This window comes from Apteryx mantelli, chromosome 1 (assembly GCF_036417845.1).
Source record: "Apteryx mantelli isolate bAptMan1 chromosome 1, bAptMan1.hap1, whole genome shotgun sequence".
NCBI lineage: Eukaryota > Metazoa > Chordata > Aves > Apterygiformes > Apterygidae > Apteryx > Apteryx mantelli.
The window spans coordinates 163,166,618-163,190,831 of record NC_089978.1 but is presented as its reverse complement, the minus strand read 5'-3'; the positions used below and the strand labels follow the sequence as shown (position 1 = coordinate 163,190,831).

Here is a 24,214-nt window from a genome sequence, read left to right as displayed (position 1 = left end):
ATCCTGAATAAAGAATTGGTGTGGTGAACTTAGCCTCCTGAATACAGAATGTACCTGCACTCTGGCTTCTGGGAGATTGATCTTTGCTGCCAGCTGATTGCGGATATGGATATCAGGGTAGTGAGTCACTTGGAAAATCTTCTCCAGTTCTTGGAGCTGCTCAGCAGTGAATGTTGTCCGGATCCTCCGTTTCCCTTTCCTCTCATCTGTGCAAACAAGAAAAGGTAATTGCAGTTTATAAAGAAGGGGTTTATTCAGACAGGGCCACAAGAATATTCAGGGAATCAAATTTCTGTAAATTGCTGTGCAGTGGGGTTAGCATCTACAACACCTTCTAGAGATGTGCTTACCATAGGTGACCATCTCTTGACCCAGCACTGAATGTGGACCCCATCATTCAAGGGGTGAAAGGTGTCCATTTCCAGTGCTGATTTCATTGATCCATTGTGTGTCAACAGCTACACAACCAATGTGTTTTAATGACTCTGTCCCCGTGATGGGTTTGCCATCAAAATTAGTTAGTGTTAGACAGACCTTTGGCCCCTTTTTGCTCATGTCTATCACATGCAGACAACACTTCTTTCTAATTCATAATCCTTTACAAACCATTTATGAACAAACCCTTAATGAAAAGGGAATGAATAACTAGTTCGCTCCATTTTGCCTTGATACTGTTCTCGGGCCCGTAATTAAACACCATCTTTCTTTCAGCTCATAAGTTTTCCATCCCTATCCCCTTTCCTGTCATACTGGTCATACTAAGCTTTCCTCAAGCTCTGAAGTATAACACACTCAGAAGAGCAGTTTGAATATCCAAGTTCACCTGCAGCCTTTTATTAAATAAAATAGAGATCCATGTTTTCCTAAATTTTGTATGAATTTCTCCCTAATCAGAAGATCATGAATCTTTCTGGGCAGAAGGGGAACCATGAGTGAATGCTGTCACTTTTGCCCTTAACAGTCACCCACAGTACCATCAACATCACTGTTGTCCCACCACCCGAGGACCACATTACTGCTTTCCCCTGTATCCTTGTGACCAGAAACCTTCAGCTGTTCCTTGCCCTCTAATATCCTTCAGCAACATTGCTCCCTCCTTTTCACCCTGCTGCCATGCCCAAGCCAGTCCATCTAGCCCTACTCTGTAGCAGCTGACTCCCAAGCTCCATGGTACACAAGCTCAGAGCTGTTGAGAAATTACAATGTAAGTGGATATTTGCTTGGCCTGATTCTGAATTTATGACTAGATTTTATTCCTTTGTTACTCCGCTGAGTTTGATGACTATGCTCCTCTTATATGCCAGCAAAATCAAAAAACACCCAAAGACTATGAACACGCAGAGGCAAGTAATCCACTCCAAATTGACCAGCTGGCTTCTGCTCTCTTCCCCTATCATTCTTTCAGCAGTGTTTATAGTGATAGTCAACAGTTCCATTGCAATTGGTAAGCAGTGTGATAGTTGCTTTAAAAATGCTACCTCACAAAGAAAAGCCATGGTGGTCTCCTGATTGCACTTTTGTGGTGTGGTGACCTTCTGAAAGAGCTTGACCATAAAAGCTGCAAAGCAGTGACCTTAAAACCCACAGACCAGTGTATGGAGACCTTCAGGTGGTGAGAATACCTCAGGGAACTCTTAGACTGCTCCACTCCCTAATTTGCTGCAGTGTGACCACCCTAATATGCTTTTCCCTCAGTACTCCTACACCATTTTGAAATGCCTTCCTACACCAGGGCATTTTATTTAGATCATGAACTGTGTGCACTATTTGGTATAAGTTAAAATCAGGTGTGGGTTGGTCTGACTTGATGCTGAAGGGCTAATGTTTTGCAGGGAGGAGGAGAATGGAATAGCAGAAGTGAGCTGTAAGGCAGCTGTTCTGCAGAATGTGGAGTTCAGCCCCATTCCAAAGCCTGGCTTTCTGGTGCACAAACAGAGAATTTTCCAGCTGATGTTGAATGATCAGTGTAAAAAAGCCGTAGCATAAGTGTTGTGAGTCACAGTTTTTTTTTTACTACTCAGCTTGCAAACTGCAGCCTGATAGGAGCATAAAAATTCTAATCTCACCGTTGACAATGATGAGCTTGCTACTCAATGACCTGAGGTAATTGGCAAAGACACCATGTTGCTGGAGAAAATGACCCTTTTCAGTAATTGCTTTTGGTCTTCCATGGTCTAATGAGAACTACCAATTCATACCTTGTAACTAGATAAATATACTTCCTAATGGAAACAGTTACCAGAGAAAGTTAGCTTAGTCGTCAAAGAGATTTTTTGCTCTTATTTTTTCTTTTGTTCCACCATTAGCATAAACTATTCCTTTTGGGGGCTAAATCAGTGAAAAAGGTAACTAAACATCCTGGCCAATATAAATTGGACTCTGAGCCAACCAGAAATGACATCTTTCATTCTGTAATGGAAACCTCATTGTGACCATGCTGACACAGAAAACAAGGAATGAATAATTCTGTCCATCCACTTGTAGGAAGATGCCTAGGACACAATATTTGGGGATCAGTAAGTGAATATATGCCACTGTGAGTATTTCATCCTTTTTAAACACTTCAGACACTTTCAAATGGAAACCAGTCATACAAGAATAGGTGAGGAGCGTCATTTATCATAAACACTGTCAATATTCCCATATCTCAGGAACAACTTAATAAAGCTCATGTTCAACACAGTTAAATATCATTGGATTTTTCACCAGTCTATCAAAGTACCACTCATTAGACTGCATCCCTGGCTTCAGTCATGCTATTTAAATTGAATCTGGCTGACACTACTGGGGCAGTGATCTGAAATGAGAAATATTTTTATGCATATATACTGAAGATAGCAATGGGCTTATGTCTCCTAGAAGCCCTGATTACAAAGTTGCATCAGCTTGAACCTTCCCAGAAGACTGCTGTAAGGAAAGGCAAATTTATTCCCATATGGAATAAGAGGGAAATAGAGACTATCAGTGCAGAGAATATGAATCTCAGGACACTAAGTCCACTGTGGATATGGCAGTGTTGACTTAGTTTGTTATGGTGTCTCTTGTCTGGAAGATTTTCACTTCACACGTCTCTGTGGTGGCTGGCCTTCATATACTCCTGGGAGATACTGTAGACAGGTAAGATTGAGTACTGAGGTGATATTTTTGTCAAGTACACCACGTTCTGTCATGCTGTAAAGAATCCCTCTGCTATATTTGTATCACTACAAATACGGTATTTATATTTCTTTAGTACAGGGCAATTCAAACAGAGTATCCAGACAACAAATGAATTTTGCCCTGACCCTGACCTCATCTCAGACATCTAAAGTCTCCCTGAGATGTCTTATATGTCTCCCTGAACACTGATCTGAGCTCCCGCATCTTGCCAGAATGGGAAACTGGCTCCCTAAACCTGGGGAAACTGCAATCTACCTCCAACATTTCCAGAGTGGATGAAGTGATCCACGAGTTCTGGAGCTCAAACTGGGACCACCTTTGTTCCTATGTTCCCAACAGCACTAACAGTCAGAAAACCTGCAGGAGAAAAAACAGCAACCCCTCCCTCCTGAAAAATTTCTGAATTAGCAAAATAATCCATTTGTGTGTGTGTGTTTTTAATGTATTTGATTAATGAACTGAAATACGATTTTATGAGTATACAAAAAAAGAAAGGAACTACTGACATTTTAAAATCTAAGAAATTATACCAAATGAAAAAGTGTATTTTAGTATTCCATCAGAATAAGCAAAGTGTTTTAGTCCAGTATAAAACTTTCTGCCTTATACGTTGACCAGACCCTATAGAATTAGGATAGCTAAAGTAGACTATGATAGGAATGAAGTGAAGCCAAAGACCAGGTGGATCAAGACCCCATTGCAGTTGGCACTATACAAACAGTTAGCAGTCAGTAGTTCTTGCCTGCCAGTGCAGACATGTCAGCTATCACCATCACCTAATAATGTGGAATCAAAGCTAAAATCAAGACTTTTAGTGCCCAAACCAGAGGATACTACCCAATCTAGAAAGGAATTGCTTACATTATTAGACCATACTAGCTGCAGGGCTTCTGTTCTGTAAAGACTATGTCATACACACCTGGGACAGAGACAATAACATGGATATCTACACATGGCTACCAGCTTAAGAAGTTCTGACTGCTGGCATGACACTGGGTGCAGAGTTCATTGGATTAATCAACCTAGATAGACTCAAGAAATCAGGTGTAACAAGCAATGCAGTACCATCTCTAGAGAGATATGGTGTGAAACAAACTCAGTAGTGAAGTTCAAGAGTCTATATAAGGAGCTGCAAAATCTCCCCTAAAAGAAATATATGAGAATGAGAAGACCAAGACTGTGCATAGCTGGTATTAGTTGGAGCAGAAACTTTTAGTGGAGATGGGATGTCTTAATGCACCTGAGAGCCTGGCCCATTCTCCTGAGACACATGGTATTTTAAATCGTGATGGAGAGGGGTTGGGGAACAGAACTACCAGATCATCTCTTAATGTTCTCTGTCACACTGGCAGCTGAGAATTGTCCAGGACCAGATAGCAAGGATTCAGAGAGAATAGGCCCTTGAGTTGCTGGTGTCTCATATCAGCTTCTTTAGTACAAAAATGACCCATATAACTTGGTGATGAGCAAAAGAACTCCCTGCATCAGTGCACTCTTACATTCTCTACATTTGTCCATCTTGAAAGGGCGTGGTGAACTGTTTTACAGACCACATGCTTACGTAAGGGAAGCATCTATGCAGTGCTCAAAAGTATCACGTCTACTGAATCCAGATTTTCAAAGCTGGAACTCATCCGATTGAACAAAATAAAATAATCTGAGGTCAGTGATGGGCCAGTAGAGACAGGACAGCCTTCGATTTCAACTGGAAATAAAATTAAATTGCTGGCAAAATAGATTCCTGTGAACTAATCAAGGTTTTTGCCAGTAGGAAAGCTGGAAGAGCACATTTTTTACTATAAGTAATCAGTCATTCTATTTTTGTTTCAAAAAAATCTATGAAAAAACAGAAAAAATCTGGGACTGTATGTTAGCATTTTTCCTTGCAAGAAGAAACTTTTCTGACTGTAGCTTTGATACTTTCCTTTGCCTTGGGACCTTAGCTTAGAGATCCCATAGCAAACAACAGCATTCAGAATTACAGTCTAATAAAGAATGTGTGTGGAAGATATAAGACTAGAAAGTGTTGGAAGTGTAACATTGGCTTTACAGACGTGGCTGTAGAGTCTCTGGGGAAATAAGACTCTGTCTGAGTTTCCTGAGCTACTTTCTGTGTAAAAGCTGGGGATATTCAAGTGTGCTTTTATGCTCTGTGAAAGTCATTTGCAGGTTAGCTGATTGCTGAAACCAAGCCCGAAAATACCATACAGTTAAATATGTCAGCATTTACTGATGCTTAGAGATAAGGCTGTCTATACGTTGCCTTACTGTTGACATTGGAAGGGCTAGATTCTTCAAACTGATAATGCAGTATAGCTCCTTTAAATTCAGTAACAAGAACTTTTGCCCTCTGTGGATCTGGTTTTATTATGAGATCACACTTGGAGCAAGTTGAAACACATGAACTTCATAGAAATAGAGGCTCTTCGTGGAGAAGGGCAGAGAAAGAGTAAGATACAATGGGTGCAGGTTGCAGTAAGGGAAATTCTGATTAGATATTAGGAAAAATATTTTCACCAGGAGGGTAATCAGACACTGGAAGAGAGTCCTGGAGAAGTTGTGAAATATACATCCTTGGAGTTCAAAACTTGACTACGCAAAGCCCTGAGCAACCTGATTTAAGCCGGCCTTGTTTTGAGTGGGGTTTGGACCAGATGACCTCCCTCTCAGCCTACTTTATTATGTGATCTCTGGTCTCTAAATACCTCCATGAAGTACAGTCATCTGAACATTCCTTTCCTAAAAAGCCACAGCATTTCAGGCCGTAATACTATTCCAGCTCAAAGGGTCTGATTAACAATGCTTGCTTACACCATTTTGGCTTAGTATATAATGACTTGTTTCTACCACCCAGTAATAACACAACAACAAGATATCAAATGTACGAGCAGGCAATACCTAAGACTGCTACTGGTACCTGAATTTGCTGGGTAAAAGCTGTGTAGCTGCAGCAACACCATGCTTTGGCAAGTTCATTCTAGACAGTGGTCTGTAGTAGGCAAATAACCTATGCTGCACCCTGTGCTGCTGTGTCTTGGCTAGATACATGCTGTGTCAGGGAGATCTGCGTCTGCAGTGCTGCAATTGCATCTCCCATTTGCACTTAGTCCATTAGCAGATTAAGAATGTATCAAGCCTACTTGGTCTCATTATGAGGGTTCATACACTGGAAACAAAACCTCAGGAGAAGGGCTAGAGGTCAGTGCTGACACTTCTTCTTTGCTTTGAAGTATGTAATCTAGGCAGATGAAAACTGGTGGAATCTTGCTGCAATCCTCTGTCATTTCTGGACAAACACCCTCTCGCTGCATGTGATAACCAGATCCAAAGATTTGGCCTCTTCTTTGACAAGAAGAGAGAAAGCAGTTACATAAGTAAGCAGTGGCTTTAGCTATGTATCCTCAGAAATATTCTATTCTCTGTGTAACAAATTTGGCTGTATCATTTGTTTCTCAAAAAGAAACTCAGGAGCAATGACAAAGGGCCTCATTATATCTGTTTGGTTTCTGTTTTTCCCTTTTAGCCTCTTTAAACGAAGTTCTTCTCTCTCTTCCTTTTAATTCAACCAGTTATAGATATTTGAGTCTCCTAGAGAGTTCTTTCCTGTGGCTTTTCCTAACACTGTACTTTTGCGGTGACACTCTGTTCATGGTGGCTAAGCCTCACAGCAAAAACAGTTGAGATTCTATGATAGAGTTATTATAGAGTGCTGATGGCGTTAGGAAAAAATGTGCTTGTCTATGTATAGAGATGTGTCTGCGGCAGTCCCTCTCCTAGTTAAAAAGATAGCTCACATCTTTCAAAAGAGCTTGTGCTGCAATAGTTAGGTAGGAGTATGGCAGTGTGGTTAATCTTTATTAAAGTGGTTCCTCACCTCTTGTTAAGAGGGACTGGCATAGCCAGTGAGACTGATCCTAATTGGATACATACAAGTGCTCTGGATTGAGCCTCCTGTTAGCAAGGTGCGGCATTTAGCATCCAGCTGCTGGCTGTTGAGGTGTTGCAGAAGTTGAGGCAGAGCAGCAGGACTCAAACTTTTAGAGGCTTGACTTCCCTCCCTTCAGTCCAAAACTCTTTGGCAGAAAGTTGCCTTTCACCCAGGCACAGAATAACAGTGCCTAATTACCTGACAGCAAGACTGAAAAACAGAAAGGTACATTCTTCAGGCAGTGAGACAGGAATGCTAAAAAATACCAGGCCAGAAACCAGTTTAGACAAGCTGTACTGTGGCTCTTTTCTCCTTCAGTGAGAAACCATTACACAGTGAGCACCATTTTGGTATGGGATCTACTAAGTCTCAACTGATAAAAATGTAAGGAGCAAGGGAAGAGAAACCAGGCATGAAAACTAAATAATCAAATCAAGTGCTTTCAGGATGGCTAATGGTAATTGATAGCCAGTTTGCTTTTAGCAGAAGAGCAAGCACCTTGTATACTCTGTTGTTCACATAATGAACTCTCAAACTGAGAAAAAAGGGCACAAACAAGTAGATGTGCACATGCTGTATGGGGGAAAGAGCGACAGGGAAAATCCTACCCCTTTCAAACACTAGCTTCCTTCAAAATCCGCCCACATTGGTATAAAATAATAATGCCTACCTCCTGCAAAGCACTGTTCCTCCACAAAACTAAGCAGCGATAAGAATGATTATCTTAAAGACAGGAAAACTCAAGGGCCACAGGAGTAAAAGGATTTTCTCAAGTCTGTTCAGCTAAGAAACTATGTCAGAAAACAAGTGCCCATCAACACATTCATTGCACATGACTTATCTGAGACTTGGTTGCTATGTGGTCTGTGCAGGAGTGTACGCAGCCTGCCCCTTGAACGCATATATGCAGGGGAAACAAGACCACCTGCCTTTGTGCAGCCTTCCCAAGGTTCCAGAGTGAAGATGAAAGTTTGTCACATTTCTTTACCCTTTCACCTGAGGTAATTTTCTCTTGTGCAGGCCAGCAGGACTTACCAACCACCAGAAGACAAGGAGGAGGCCAGGGGAGCTACTTAGTCTACTTTTCAGAGGAATCAGCTGGTAGGAGATGGCATACGTGAAATGGTCCATGTGGACGGTTCATTGCTTAGGATGGTGCTCACCATCAGCCTGACCCCCTGGTGAATTTAACTCTTTCCATCTGCCAGCAAAGAGATAATGGTGTTTCAAACGCTGTTGGGTAGTTATAAGTGTGGTTTCCCCACTCAACTAAATCTCAGGCTTGAAACTTATCCTCTGTGAAGGTTCTGCAGTTGCACCCTAAAGGTGCATGTTTATTCACAAACAGTGAATAATGAGAGAGAAGTGACCAACCTAATCCAGTAATGGTTCCCACAGTAGAAAATAGGTTCCCCACTGCTCTCCCCACACTCTCTGGTCAACCAGCTCTGTAAGAAACAACTGTTTGTTCTCAGAGAAAGCTGAGCTTACCGCAAGTTGAACAGCCAGCCTGTTTTCTACTTTGTTCCTGCTCTTTGTGATTACTTGTACCTGCAAACCTATAGACATCAGTCAGGCACACTTGTTTACATCCCTGTCTCAGAGTCTCTGCTCCCTCCAGGAAAGCATACTTCCATCATTATTTTCGTATGTAGTCTCTGCTGTTTCCCATTTCAGCATAAAGCACTTGCTAGTATAGTAGATAAAAGGCCTGCTCTCAACTTTAAAGAAGAGTAATTAAAAATACCAGATCCTGGGGATGTAATGAAAAATTCTTATACATTTGGGAGAAGCCAATAAGTACTCCTAAAACCTTTGAAATAAACTTACCAAGATGTGCCATCAACTTTACAAGTGGTCACATTACACGGATTTAACTAGCAGGAACAAATTAACCTCTGAGTCCTGTGAAATGTGCCCTTTAGATCCAAAATTCCCAGGAAAAAAGGGGCTGCTGGAGGGAAGCACTGAATGCTGTATTTGCTTTACTTAAAACAAACAAACAAAAAAAGAAACAACACAACCAAAATTTGTGATAGTCTTCAATTATCAATGGTTTTGCTTACTTCAGTGCTTACTCATATTAGTGAGACTTGTGTATGAACGTAGTCTGGAGGGTGGGAGTAAAAGATTGAGGTTTCATGCCTTCCATTTAATGTACAGGGTGTGATTGTACACAGTCAGTCTTGAAAGAGGGAGAAAAACAAAGAACCAGCCTTCAACAATGCCTCCGATAAAGCCACCAAAACAAGGACAATAGTCTACTGCATTTCTAAATTTATGTAGGAATATTGTACTTCAGAGACATATGGCTGCAGGGACTATTTACACTGACAGGCAGAAGACTGGTGAGACAGCTAATGGCAATTAAATTATATATATAGGCATTTATCCCCCCCCCCCTTCCTGTTCATTTAGAATTGCTTCCTTTTGTTCTGCAGGACAATGGGATGTTTTTGCTCTTTTTTCTTAGTTCCATTGGCATATTCTGGGCAGCTGATGTTTATCTGGGATTGTGATTATACAGTGCCTCATTGTCTCTTAAGTGTTTTATAAATGCATTAAGATAAGTCAGCATATTGGGGAAAAGGCTGTTCTGTGAGTGATAAACTATGGCATTTCACAGAGATACAGGGATTTGACCATATTGTCCACAAATGAACACTACAAATGAACTTATGGCTTCAAAGAAAACGTAAATGCTAAGCTAAAAATGCCTGCAACTGGCATCAGAACAGAAGGATGTGACTTATACTGGAGGTTCTCTGGGACAGGGATCATCTCTGTATTTCCTAGTGTCTTTATGATTATCACTGAAATTTGGTAATATGCTTTGAGGTCAAAGATGCTATTATAATAATAAAACTATCAGAGAAATAAAAAGACCCTTGAGCTCACAGTCAGAGGATCTCTGCTGTGGAAATATTTGAGTGATGTTGATTCACTATGACAGAGGACTACAGTGAATAGTGGAGGCATGGGCTGCAGGAAATAACACTGTCCAGTTGTTCCCATGCCTTAAAATGCCCACTTTCTGGAAGAATTAGGAACCAACACCATTTATGGAAGCCTGACATACCTTGTGCTTGAATTTTTGCCCAGAGAAGAAATCCCACAAGATTAGACATGCATCAAAGTCTTAAAGTGATGCATCTGTCTTGCTTCTCCAAGGCCCTAGCTGCCCTGTAGCTGAAGCAGAGGACTGGAACCATCACTCTGGCTTAACAGCCTATGAAATAATTGCAATGCTGGGCACAGTCATCCATTGCCTTGTATAAAAAGTTACACAAGATGCAAAAAATATATATATATAAAAATCAGACCCAACATGCATAGAAAATATTTGAATTGCTCATAAAGATCTGAACTAGGCTGGAATCCAGTATGTGGCAGTATCCAGCAGAAGCTGTTGTAGGTCAGGCAGGCATGATGGGGTGTAATCCTCTCAAGCTCTGGTGTTTGGCTTTACTGAACTGGTCAAGTCCCAACGATCTTACACAGACAGAGCAGAAAGAAGGAATTAAAACAAAAGCAGGAGATCAATATTTAACTTAGGCATTTACACATTACTGTCACGGGGCCTGACTGCCACAGGAGTTTGCCCTGCTTGTACTTAACTTGAAGATCCTGGCAGCTATGATGATTGCACATGGCAAAATGGCAGAAGTGAGCCATTTCACAGAGATCTCGCCCAAGCAATGTCTGTATCCATGGCTCCAAAGTAAGGCCTCTCTCATGCTGGTCTCCTGAAACATGTTTCACTATCACTGCTTCTGAGAGCCAGGCCTTCTGAAAAAGTTCTGCTGAGCTTTTCATGCAGAAGGAAACAGGTAAAAGCATTCACATTCAGAATGATGATTTCCAAATTCAAATAGGGGTTTAGCAAAATTAAATGTCATTGTAAGCATATCTCTAGCATCTGAGGGCATTTTTTTTTTGCTGACAATGCAGTCTCAAATGTCAAAGTGCAGGAGGCATTGCTTTCTGTAAATGGTTTGTGATAAGGACATAATTCTGCTTAGTTTAAATGGCACTGCATTTCTAAATTGCTTAGTGGCAGAGGCCATCTTGTGGGAAAAGTAAGTTTCTAGGAACACTATAGTGTTATGGGCTGGCCTCGAGGTACATTCCTAATCCACACTTAGGAGTCACGGTCAGCGTGTTCTTGCTATCTCAAACCACCTGACTGTGAGGCGCGTATTGCCAAAACAGTCTCAGTGTTCTCTTTTATTTTTCTCCTCCTATTCAAAAAACCACCAAACAAACCCCAGCTCTCCTCCCTCCCTGAGGATTTTATAACATGCTTGATTTCTTCTGCTCTCTGACAGCTCCACAGACAAGTATACTTAGCTGGAGCCTTGTGACCTTCTTCGCAGATTACATAGGTGTTTTATATAGATACAGGCAGTCTGTGAGAAAGGGTTGAAGAATCCCCCAGTTAAAGGCTAATGTCTGCTATGTCAGAAGCTTTCCAGGGGACTGGTAGCGTCCATAAATACCCTCAAGGCAGAAAGAGCAGAGAGACTTTCCTAGCCCTGAGGCTGGTCCTGCTTCAGGGCGTAATTTCTGTAGGCAACCTATGCATTGGGGATTTGGCACCACCTTGGTACCTTGTTAGAGGACCTCTAACAGGCCCATAGCTACCGTGTCAACAGCTTATCTGAAGCATTGCAGAGTGAATGGAAACAGAAGTTTATTAGCTATTGGCTCAAGCTGTAAGGATTATAGACCGCTCCCCAAGGTGGCTGTCAATCTACCTTTTCTGGAGATACTGCTACTGACCACACCTTGGAAAGATGACTCCAGCCCCAGCCAGAGGCAGGAGTAAAAGAGCCAGCAGCCCTTCTGCCCTAATGTGAAGTAGAGAAAGGATGCTGGAGCTTATGAGCTCCAGCTCTCTGCTAAGAATGACACAATGTGTGAACTGGATCTGAAGCATCATTGTTTGTGTGCTGCAGGGAAAATGCCAATCCAGTCCTTTAGGATCCTCCCCCTCCTTCAGCCAGTTTCTGTCAAAAGCTCAGCAACCACAGGAACCGGTATCCTAGAAAATGGCAGATTATTAAACCTCTGCTGGGTTTCAAAACCCAACTGCCAACCAGGAACAGAGGGATTTTGTTAAAATGTGTTTAAAATATAAGTTGTCATTGAAAGGATCTGCTCAGCTCAACTGACTTTTATGTGGGTAATTACCTGCTTCCCATTTGCTTTGCCGGTACTCAACACTGTGTGAGTCAATGAGGCTGCGTGCTGAGCTTGGACACTGGGGCCCAGCTTCCCTCCCCAGTCACCATAGAAAAGCTACCTCCTAACTCATATGTGTTCCATGTGGCTTGGGATTCCCTTCAGCATAAAATATACTCATTTTTAAACACTTAGAGGAAGTTCTGAGTGCCAGATACATATTATGGCAGGGCTGGCTGAAAACATAGGCAAAGTAGGCAAGGCAAAAAAGCAGCTGCTGAGGGAATACTGGGGTGTGGGGGACAGTAGCTAAAGCCAGTGTGAGAAGGAAGGGGAACAGACCCTTCTGGAAACAACAGCTGCAGAAGCTGCAAGCCCAGTTTTGCACCATTCCTGCCTGGGTTTCCCTCTCTGCTCTCTTTTGTTCTCTCCTCTCAGTGGTAGTAGCACTTCAGCCCTGGCTCTTGCTCAAGGAGTCAATGTGCACTTTTGCCCTGCTGTCATCAGCTGTCTGATGAGCAGAGGTGGGCTAAAATATCTGGTTATCTTACTATGCCTCCCCTGCATCAAGACAGACTTCATCTTGTGGGGAAGGAGGAGGTAATGGCAGTTCGTCACAGGACTCACATATACCATAGCAGCAACAGGAAAGAGGTTTTTCTTTCAAATGCATTTCACAGGAAGAAATGTTTCCCCTTCTGACTTAAAGAATATGGGCTGAGGAAGCTGTCTGCAGTCACACAAGCTCATAAAGAACACTTAGTGGTCTTCATTGAAATTGCACTGTTTTTTGTTTCAGAAAGGAGTGACCAGATATGCAGGAAACATCTCATTGCTGCTGCCAAGAACCTGTTTTATCAAGCGTAGGTCTCTACACTTGTTGGTCTCTATTAACCCTTTCTGAAACTCAAAGAACTTAAGGCAATTTTTGTCATACATTACTAATGAATTGCAGATTGTCTGTTAGGAACTTGTCTCATTCAGCTACCACAGGTCCTGCTATGTACACAGTCTCTGTGTAACATATTGGCAAAGTATATCGGTATTGGCCTTTGCTGTGCCTGAGCCATAGGCTCAGTCATAGACTGCTGTTTACGACTGCTCACACTAATGAAATTAGCAGACCTGCCAACATGGTCAGGTCTGAAAATGTGTTTGACGCATCCTACATGCCAGACCTATTGCACATCAACAGTTTGCCTATGCTCAAGCTGATGACCTCTCCATAGCCTGTGCAGTGGGTCCAAGGTGTACAGAACACATGGAGCTGATTCGGCACGTTCAGTTGACTTGCTCCCCAGGTTGTGCAATGCCCATTTCCTGGTAACTCCGTAGATCCCCACCCAAAGTAGGAGGGCAATAGACTAACATATAAGGCAGTTCCTACCACTAAAACTGGTAGAACTTGACAGGTCTGAGCTAGTACTTTAGCTCAAAGGATGGCTGTCCATGCTTTGGATGGCGAGATTGAAGAATCATCCCTGTGACTCAGCCAGGAGTTTAGGAGTAGAAATATTTGTGACATCTGTTGCTAGGTGTTGCCATGTAACAGCATGTAAGATAAAAACTGTGTTTTTGGGCACTCTGGGAGAAAGTTGGATCTAGAGGCACTCACCATGAAGTGGATGGTCTGCTGGGAAATCACACAGCTGATCTTCCTCCTCCTCATGTTTTCTTTTGCCTTCTAGGTGTTCACATCCTCTGTCCTCACCCAGGAGGAAAGCCGGGCAATCAGTAGGGCTCCTGCAGTAGGCTGACCGCGCTATCTTGGCCTTGGCTGTGGGTGTAGCGCACATGGCTCGGTGAAACATTTTGACTGAAGGTAATTCACTATCTAATTGACTCCTGCTGCTGGAATCTGTGAAGGACACAGCACAAGGAAAGCTTTGGATAAAGCAACTATCATTCAGTGCACCTTCTAGTTTGTAGGAAAAAAAGAAAAAAAACAATGTGGATGTGGTCTAGCTGCTTTAACAATTCAGACCTGATTGTAGTTAAAATGGCCTCAATCTTTCTGTACTGTACATCAATGCCAGTTTGACATTAGCTTGATGTCTGTGGTTCAGGGCACAATCTTGGCGAATGTTTGTGCTCCAAAAATATAACCTCTGTTTTCCATTCCTCCCACCTTTATACTTTCAAAGTTACTTGTGAGAGATTTTCAATAGAGAACTGTACAAGCAAGAAAACAAGACCTAATGATCAAGAAAGCTTCCATGTTAGCATCCAAATTGGTGCCTGGCTTTTCTGAAGAATTCGTAATTATGCTAGATGTGGAGCTGTTCTGAAAATCTGTCAGCAAGATCACCATGGAATTTGCTGGATGCCAAATGTTTTTAAAAGTCTGCTCCTTGCTTAAACGTCTCAGTAGGTACATCAACCATATAGGAAGACGGGTCAGAGAATAGGCTAAAGTTCAGTGTGTTCCCTGATTCAGGTCCATATGTCCATTTTTCTACCTCTGAGCTGCCTGCGGCTCAGATTTATGCATCACATGATTCTAAAGGCAGCCTATGCTTAGGCTGTCAACATATCCCATCTGCATTTGTGACAGGTGATACTGATGACATCTAGGAAGGTGCTCACAGCCAGCTCATCTCCATGAAATCAGTTGTATGGTCTTGTTGCCAAGGAAAACATAAGGGAGGTGCATATTGGCTCATTTTCATGAAATGCAGCCATAAGGGTAGCTTGGATTTGAGCATGAGCCTTGTACAGTGTGGTATAAGACAACCTCACTGGGAGCTGGGGGTAACCTCAGCCATAACCAGCAGTGACGTGGTAGGAGACCTGCCCCAGAGTGATAATGAAACTGGCTGCAGATTCCATGATCTTCCTTCTGCTATGGCAGTACCTTGTTACAAACAACACCATCTCATGTGAAGCAGGGGCACTGCAAAGACCTTTCTGAATAATTTTCTACCCTCATGAATGTAGGCTGAGTCCTCACTTTAAACCTTTCTTTATAAAGGTAAGAGGGCCTTGGAGCGCCATGCACTGAAATATAACACCCTGAGAAACATTCTGATTCAAGACTGTGGGCTATCCATGGCTGTTAACATCTCAAGAGAGACACACCAAACACTTCCAATCTCTTACCAGCTCCTTTTTGTGAACTTCTCTTTGTTATATTAAAGGTTCACCATGAGCTCCAATTCTTTATGTGCTTCCATTGGTACTGCACTCTGCACTCAAGACTCAGGCTTGACTCTTTAGAGATGAGATAACTGGGTCTGTGCTGCCTTAATGGATGAATCTAGAATTTGGTTTAGTTTTCCCCCAAGCCTGGAATTCTTTGCTCTGAAAAGCAAAGTAACAGGCAACACATAAGCAACGTAGACCCACTGGGGAGTTTAGGCTGCATGATTAGTGTGAGTCTGAAGCTAATGTGACAACATAGATTTGTCTGTTATTACCACTGAAGGACATTAAAATCCTGATGCAATAAGGGACTGCACTCCTGAGAGGTGACCTGTATCTAGGCTCTGAGGTGTCCAGCATATGTGGCTGTTCCCCTCTCCTCTCTCATATCTAAATAGCCACAGATGTGACCATGTCGAATTTGAACCTGGTGCAAGCAAGGCAAACCCTTCAGTCCTGTCTGTTGTCTCTTTGCTTCCTTCCCTCCCTTGACAGTTTGCACAGGAAGAAACTTTGTTTTTTAATATATATTTTATTTCTGCTGCAGGATTTAGAGTTGGCAAAGCATCTAACTTTTTAGACTTTTCAGAGTTTTGTTTTTTTGACTAAATAACAAGTTCTATTTTTAACCAGCCTTGGAGCAATGGTAATTGTAACATCTGCAGGCAAAATGCCCAATTCTGCCCTCAGTAAAAGCCCACACAATAGGAATTGCACAGAGTGCTGAAGCTGACATGAAGGAAATACAGTTAAAGGAGCTCTGGAAATTAGCCAAAGCCTCATGCCAGTAAGGGATGATTGTTCAAATGTTATCTTTTCAAATTATCACAAATCTTTGGAGAGACTTCGAAATACAATTGCATGACGCCCAGCCATGCCGACTTTAAAAACCTGATACAAGGTCCAGTTCTGTGTTTGCGGCTTAGTAAGAGGTATATTGTGCAAACTGGGACTCATTCAATTCATTTGGGAACAATTCATTTTGAGGTTTGTGGTGAGAAAATAGCTGGACTTTGAACCAATGTTTGTGGGGTAAAGGAGAAGGATAGGCCTGGGAGTGGTCACTAATATAAACCTGAGGTTAAATGACTTGCCCAAGAACTGAGAGGACATCTGCATTGGGGTACTTCTTAGCTCAGTATTTCTCAGTCCCCTGTCTCTAAATTGAGGGCCAGTGGCACTCCCATGCTAGATGGGATGCTGTGAAGATAAATATGCTAGAGACCTGATGATGCTTTTGTCCTACAGCAATGAAGGACAAAAGGGTACCTGACCAGGGTGCTCTTAGGGGCAGTGATCAAAGCTTCCTGTGAACAAAATTGGCATTTTCTATACAACAGAAGTCTTCTCAAGTGTCTTCTTCCTTCATGCATACCCTTCCCTCCCCAAAGTATTTCTCTGAGATGGTCACATACCCCAGTGATGAGCATGACTTATGTATCAGCATGAATAGAATGAGCATGAATAATTATAGACTGAAGAAGAGAAAACAGGCAGGGAACAGGAGACCATCCTAGGCAGATGGGAAAATACCAGTGTCTGTGTGAAGTGGTGAAAAGGACTGGGAGGATCTGTTGTTTGAGATCACATAGGCAAATAAGAGCAGCATGAACCTTAGGGAGAGGCTGGAAAAATCAAGGAAGTAGTTTTCTGGAGGATGGGACTAAAGATAGATGATACTGTGTTTAAAGCACACATCTCAGAGTAAGGAGCCCCAAGTTCTACTCCTGCTTCTATTGCAACCTCCTCTGGTGCTTGCCCTCTTGAAAAAGCAAGGAGACTGTCTGAAGTGGCAGCTTTTTAGGGCAGACAGTATTTTTCAGTGTGTATTCATATGACTCCAACAGAGAGCTCTGCAAGATATCTACAAATTGGAGTGGGTAAAATCTCCTCCAGGGAACGCAGTTTTATTCTTTCTTTTGCAGCAGCAGAAATGGTGATGACATTTCAGGCTGGTGCAACATGAGAGATTTGTTACTGTCATGCACAGAAATGACTTTGACTCCTGGCTCAAAATGGCCTTTTTGGCCTGTCAATTTCATAAGAAAGGGTGGGAAAATACAGGCAAGATATTAACTTCTTTTTTTTTTTTTTTGGAAAAGGAGATTATTTCAGAAGGCCTAAATTCCATTTAAGCCTCTGTGTGTAAGAGAGAGTTAGGCCTGTTGCAGGCCCCAGGCATATGATTTTAGAGTCTCACTAAGGTCACAAGCAGGGAAGTGTCTGGCACTAGTCAGGATCCCCTCAGAATTTAGGCCTCCTGAACATAGCTCACAGGTTTTGGGGAGTACTGAGAAGTGAAGCTTTTTATTGTGCTGGTTTAATCTTGCTTCTATACCTACTTTTTTTTTTTTTTTTTTTTCCAAGTGGATTGGTTTCCCTTGTAATAGGTGGGGTGAATTGGTAATGTTGGCCAGGTGGTATCTGTTCAGTTATATTCCTTCATCTGTTTCCTCTTTTGCAATGAATCTGGGTGGAGTGTTGTTAAGGGTGAAGTAAACAACCACTATATTGACATTTGTATGCACAGTGGCAGCTGTCTTCCTATTTATTTGCACACCCCTTACACAGTGGGGCATAATGCAGCACAATAAAAAAGTTGCTGTATCCATTACTACTCTTACAGTTAATTTCCCAGAGGTAAGGTTCCCATCCCAAGCTCTCTTTGACTTGACAAAGGAATTCTTGATGGTGGAACCTCACTGAGAGAAACTGGGGGAGTAAAGAACAAACATTTCAGACATACTTTCAAGCCTATTGAAATAAAGTTCTCATGAATTTAAGAAGAGCCAATCCACTGAACAGATCACCCGTCATATAAGATCTGTTAGTCTTCTCTGTTTAAAATGAGAAAGTTGGCACTAGGTAGAGACTGGAATTTCCTAGGTGTTTATTTGTGTCCCTTGCAAAGGCCATGGTTACCCTTTCTAGGCTCTGTGAAAAAAGAAGAGGGGGAAAATCCATTCTGAACACTAAAATGACTTCTTGGTTGCTGTTTCTTTGTTAACTTGGTAGGAGTCTTTCAAAAACTTGAAAATTTTAGTAGACTGCAGGTCACAGGCCATCTTGTAGTCATGTTTGTAGTAAACTCATAGATGGCTAACACTGCAATTGGCACTGCAGGAAGAGTGCAGATTCCTTATTCCAAATCCCAATGGAAATATAATCATGAAAAGCTGTGGACTTAGGGATCAAGCCCAGAGATCTTCACATCTGTGATCATGTCTTGCCCCAGTTTCCATAAGAGGCTGGCACAGTACATCACAACATCCCTTTTGTGGAAGAATCATAGAATAATTAAGGTTAGAAGAGACTTTCAGAGGTCATCTGGTCCAACACCCCTGGATTACCTTGGGGATGGACTCCAGTGTAAGCTTTGTCTATGTCCCTCATTTCTGACATTCTGCATTTTCTGCTTTTCTGGTCCCACCCATCCCCTCAGCACTTAATGGCTAAGTTTAGATTTTAGGACAAGTGTGGTCTTAGCCCTTTGGCTGTCTAGATCAGCAGACTGGATGGATCATCCTTCCTGGCCTGAGTGTCCACCTCATGGAAGTCACAGGAATGTGTGTCTTGCCAGTCCTTGCATGTTGATCATAGCTCAGATACACACCATATGGGAGCTGGGAAATACTCTTAAAATACATAATAAGATGTAACTGATGAGGCTCAGCCCTGACCTATCATACTTCCTTCTTTGCTGCTGCTGAACAGTTCTGGGAAAGCAGTTGAATTTGTATCCCATCCTGGAATTTCCAACAAATTCCCTTATTTATTTCAGTTCCCTGTCCTTGGCCAGCACCAAGCCAAATTAGATATGGCTGACTATTTACATAACTTGTTTAATTCCACTGTTATATGGCATAAAGTTGAATGACTTTGATGAAATACAGCAATTATTCCAAGATGTATAGCATAGTGTATTGCAGTTTTGAAATAAACCTTATCTGCAAAAACTGGCAGTTCTGCTGGGAAAGCAAAGGGGTAATTAGCTTAGGCATCTCTTTGGTGTTAGTAAGAAACCAATAGTGTCACTGTCCAACAGTGAAAAAGCTCCATTTTTGTCCTCTGTTGTAAAATCACTGATCAACTACCAAAGCAATGTGCAACAATGTTTTGGAATAGCTCTACAACTTTCTCATATTTTTCCTGCTTCAGTGACTGATTAGTGAATGTTTGTGTGTATATATTATTTTTATTAGTTAACATTTTACATTGCCTTAAGTATATTAAACTAATCTTGCTTTCAAGCAGGGGATGGAAGAATCACCATATTTGCTTGCTACAGTTACAATGTCTCTCTCTAGGTGATGAAGTTTCTTCTTTTGGTGCTTGATTTATTTGTTGATTAGTTCTTCCCTTTTACTAGAGGAGGTGGGGAGCAATTACAACTCATCAAGTCAAAGGCAAGGCCTGGTTGTTCTGCCTTCATTGTTTTCAAGGTGAAAAACTGAATGTACCTTCAGGTGGAATAGTTTGGGGTTGAGACAGCACTGGCAGTACAGTAATGCAATCCCATGAACCCAGCACATCGTGCATACAGATTTGTTAGACCTTGTGCTTGGACTGACATGTTTTACTAAGGTGGTCTGTGAAACAGGATTGGTTATCTTGAGTGTACTCATCGCAAAACATGGTTAATATAAAAAGGTCCTGTCTCTGCCATATTTCTCTGTTCCCAAACAAAGAAGAGTCCTATGTTGTTAAAATGCAGCATGGCCCATGCTATGAAAAACACTGACTTTGTTTTCGTTAGCATTATATATCTCTCTTTGAATTGAATGACACAAAATGACTGCCATGGGCCCTCTGGAAAGGACCTTCTGTGCAACCGTGCACAAGAGCTCACTCCCACGGTGTTCACTCCAGCTTTTCCCCCCGCTTGGCAGCCTGGTTCTTGGGCTCCTTCAGCATGTGGGCCCCAGTGTGCTTGCACTGGGGTTAGTTTGTCGTTGTCCAGTCCTACAAACTACCAAGCTCTCACTTGTTTCAGGACCATATTTAAAATATGGCCTGAGGCTGCTGTTGTTAAGGTCTGATCTGCACTGGCAGCTTTAGAAAACATTTTGGTGCTGCGCTGCTTCAGCAATACCAGTGATGAAGCAGCCAACAAACTGGCCATGGCCCTGAGCAACTTTGTCTACCTTTGAAATTGTCCCTTCTCTGAGAGTGGATTGGACTTCCAGATGATCTTGAGAGGTCTCATGCAACCTGAATTACTCTATGGTTCCGTGAAAATTGAACGGCATGCTATCCCTCTCCCCCATATGAAGGTTTCTATGGGAAGCTGGAGGTATAGGCCTGGAAGCAGCCATTGTGTACTCAGCCTCAACACTGGGAGCTCTCATGGCTTTGACGTGTTGTAGACTGACTCTGCCCCACGGTCAGGACACAACCTCTATACAGAGTGAGTGAAATTTCCCTGTATATATGGTGAACAAAAGAACGCAAATCTTGTGCAAAGCATGGTAGAGACACAGCAGTAGTGAGACTGGGCTTTAACCCAGCTGGCTTGCTAATATTACACTACTGAGGATGGTGTTCACCTTCCTGCAATTTCCTTCTTGATTTAGCCATTGTTTGCTATCCAGTCTAGGTCAGAATCCATTTTCAGACATAAAAAGAGCTGAAATTATGCTAATACACAAAGTTTTCATAGGCTGTCATTCTTTGGGAAAGGGATTCCCAGTATCCAGTATTCAGTGAAATGGGGCCATGATCCATGAAGGATATCTCTGTGTTGCAAATAATAAATCATAGCATTAAGCTTTGTTGAAAGCAATTGAGCAACAGGTAAAATAAAATTTTCCATCAAAACTCTTGGAAGTTTTTCAGTTAGGTGGATGTGTCTGTGTATATAAGCCATCTTCTTTTCAAAGAAGGTGCAGATTAAAAAAAGAAGTACTGAATCCAGAAAATGTTGGCTGTTGATCTTTGTTTAAGAAATTAAAAAGACAATTTCTGTGGGGGTAAAAGTGCACTCAAGGCCAAAGTAACTAAACTGAAGAAACTGAAGTCAAAAAGGCTAATGCACTTGCTGGTTTGCTAAGACTGAAGCTACGCCAATTCTCTACTAGCTGGTTTTATTTAGTTCATGAAAGGACCTAGTGTCCCTGACAAAAAGGAGAAATGATTAAACACAGATGCTTTCTCTTTTCTTTTTCCAGCAATTGAGTTCTAACACTCCTTAGCTACCATTACCCTTACAGACCATTTCTCCCGCTTGAGGATGAGTGGTCAGATTTATCAGAAAATGATACGGATATGAGTCTTGGCTGTAATTCCAGACCACAGTCTGCTCTTGGTATAAGTGAAATTTCAACAACTCCATTAAGTTGCAGCAGTTTTAGGTTAGGTTCCTGAGTATGAATGTTTGTCCTTCCTTATGACAAGGGATTTTTCTTTTTTTAATAACAAGAGTATACTTATTTTTTACAGGAAAGGACCTCAGGATGTTCTTACTGAAGAGAGCTACCTGCAGTGACTGTTCAGGTGGCATAACCACCTGTCCAATGACTTTGGGGCTTTATAATGTATTAAATCCCACCAAAGGCTGACAACAGTCTATTGTGAGGTCGAAAGCAAATTAAGATTATTTCTGTGTATGTAATTAATATGTTGTGCCTGCCCAGGGAAATCCCAGATTCCTGCAAAAGCTAAACAATAAAAATTCTACATAATCAAACTGGATAGCTTTAGGGAAAAAAAAAACCCAGGAGCATTTCCATTAAGGGTTATAACTGGTACTTACCAACATCCAGTGGTGATCCTGCTTTTAGGGTTGGAGGTCTCTCAGCATAGTTACTTCTGTTCCTGGTTTCATTGTTTAGACTGGTCCTGGCAGAAGGCTTCTTTAAGATCTCCTCAATAGAAAAGGACAGACTGGGCTTCCCCTGGCTGGCACGCTCCTGAGGGTCCATCATCTTCATGCCAAAGCGGTCGTGGGACAGAGAATCCTCGCCTGCTCTCCCTGCTCTCGGTACGCTCCAGCAAACATACAGCTGAGAAGGTGTGCTTTTCTCCCCACTTGTGCCCTGCCAACCTAAACAGGTGCCAGAAGGAGAAACAGAGGCAACCCGCAAGTGAGGACACACATGCCTCTGTTGGCCAGCTTGGGACCAAGCATTACACTCCCATGTCTGGGAAAATAGCATCAGGAGTGGGGGATGAAACGTCTTACCAGCCCCACCCACTCCCATACAACCCCCAACCTGTGCAGATTTACAGAGCTCTGAGCAATCACATTGTCATTCCAGGAGGAGGTGCGTTCCTCACAGACATAGGCTAAAAATGTCTTGGAAAGAGCTGTTACATATTGGCAAATCCTGTCCTTTGGGCAATTAGCCTCCTTTTTTGGATTTCAAACTGAAACCTGCAACAAGTTCTTTTGCTTTTGTACTATTATGGACTTAAGAAAATAATTCGTACAACAAATATGTGTCCCCTGTGCCATTTACTAGCAAGAGAGGCACCTTGTAAGCTTCTCTCACATACTCGGAGGTATCAGGAAGGAGGAAGAAACCTCTGTCACCAGTAACTGCTAGGTTATCCTTCAGCCATTCCCCACAGCAGTCAACTTTGGTTCAATTCTCTTTTCTTCAACTCTGGAAACCCTTTGAACTTTCCAAACAGGTGCTTTTCAACACCATCCCATCTTGTCAGTCAAAAGAGAAAAAGAGAACCCCCCCCTTGCAGCACACTTAGGAACAGGAATTAGTGCTCTGTACCCCCACTTCCCATGCTTTTTAAGATAAAACATTATCTTCTTTCTCTCCTGAGCTATGTAGCAAACCCACATGATAATCATCCCACCAGTTGTCTGCATCTCCTGGTCAGGTGTCCATCGCAGAGGGAGAAGTTTTCCTGGACAATGCTGAAGAATGCCAAAGATTCCTTTCCTGAGCCATTTCTATCTTCTCGTTAATTTTTATTCCAGGAAGAATGTGCTGTTAGATACACTCCCATTCCTTCCCTCTCCCTGCCCCCCTCGTATTTTTATATTCTTCTGGGATTGCCCCTCACCTTTTAAATTGTTACTGTTCTGTCTCCCTTCTCCTGCTGGTTCTCCACTGTGCCTTGCTTATCAAGCTCTTATAATTGTATTGGCAGGCCCTGCCTTATTTGTCCAATAAACTGACAATTCTTGAGCTGATATCCCATCATATGATCCCTCCATGGAGCGAAGACCAAAATTACTGTGTAACCAGGGGGCAATAAACCACACCTGATAAGATGAAAGGCTTTCAGCTTTTTTCCAGAGATTCCAGATACTGGAAAAGCAGAGCGGGTAGGGGAGGTGGAAGAAGAACAATGAAAGAGGTAAAAAATGGTGCAGTCAGTCATACTGAAGAATATTTAATTATCTGATTTTATTAATCAAGCTTCTCCCCAGGTGACAGGGCAGACAAGCAAATGTCTTTTACACTGATGAAATGCTTGGGATAGAGAATGGGGAACGCTTTTCTTTCTTCCTTTTGCATCTCCCTGCCCAGTTGCTCAATAGAGCCCTTTGTGTAAAGGAGGATCTGGTGCCTTTCTAGTTAAGTGATGAGTTGGCAGTCATCGTGTGGGCACAAGAGACCTGGTGGCCCTCTCGGCGAGGAAAAGATACCCTGCTGTTCCAGGAGATGTGCTCAGCTGGATGCCGCTCTGGCCAAGGGCAGCGTCACCATCCTGTCTTGCTTTGAGTGCTGCTAGTGGCTGACCCAGGACACCTGCCCGGCTCAGTGCTCTTGGGTAATTCTGGCTGGGCACATGAAGTGATATGTCTTTCCTTTCTGTGCTTAGTCAGAAAGAGGGAGT

General features: G+C 42.3%; 1 protein-coding gene across 2 annotated transcripts in view; it reads right to left on the bottom strand.

The window, feature by feature from the left end:
• ISX (intestine specific homeobox) overlaps window positions 1-23,460 on the bottom strand; it is a 29,566-nt gene extending 6,106 nt beyond the window's left edge. The window contains exons 1-4 of one of the 2 annotated variants that reach the window (XM_013948095.2): window positions 23,435-23,460; window positions 22,164-22,454; window positions 13,887-14,129; window positions 55-206 (exon numbers count right to left, since the gene is read on the bottom strand). In XM_013948095.2, coding sequence (XP_013803549.1) covers window positions 55-206; window positions 13,887-14,129; window positions 22,164-22,341 — 573 coding nt within the window. In that variant the 5' untranslated portion in view covers window positions 22,342-22,454; window positions 23,435-23,460. Of the gene's footprint in view, window positions 1-54; window positions 207-13,886; window positions 14,130-22,163; window positions 22,455-23,224; window positions 23,368-23,434 lie in introns of those variants that run through there. The other variant, XM_013948094.2, reaches the window with a different exon arrangement.
• Window positions 23,461-24,214: the final 754 nt, after the last annotated feature.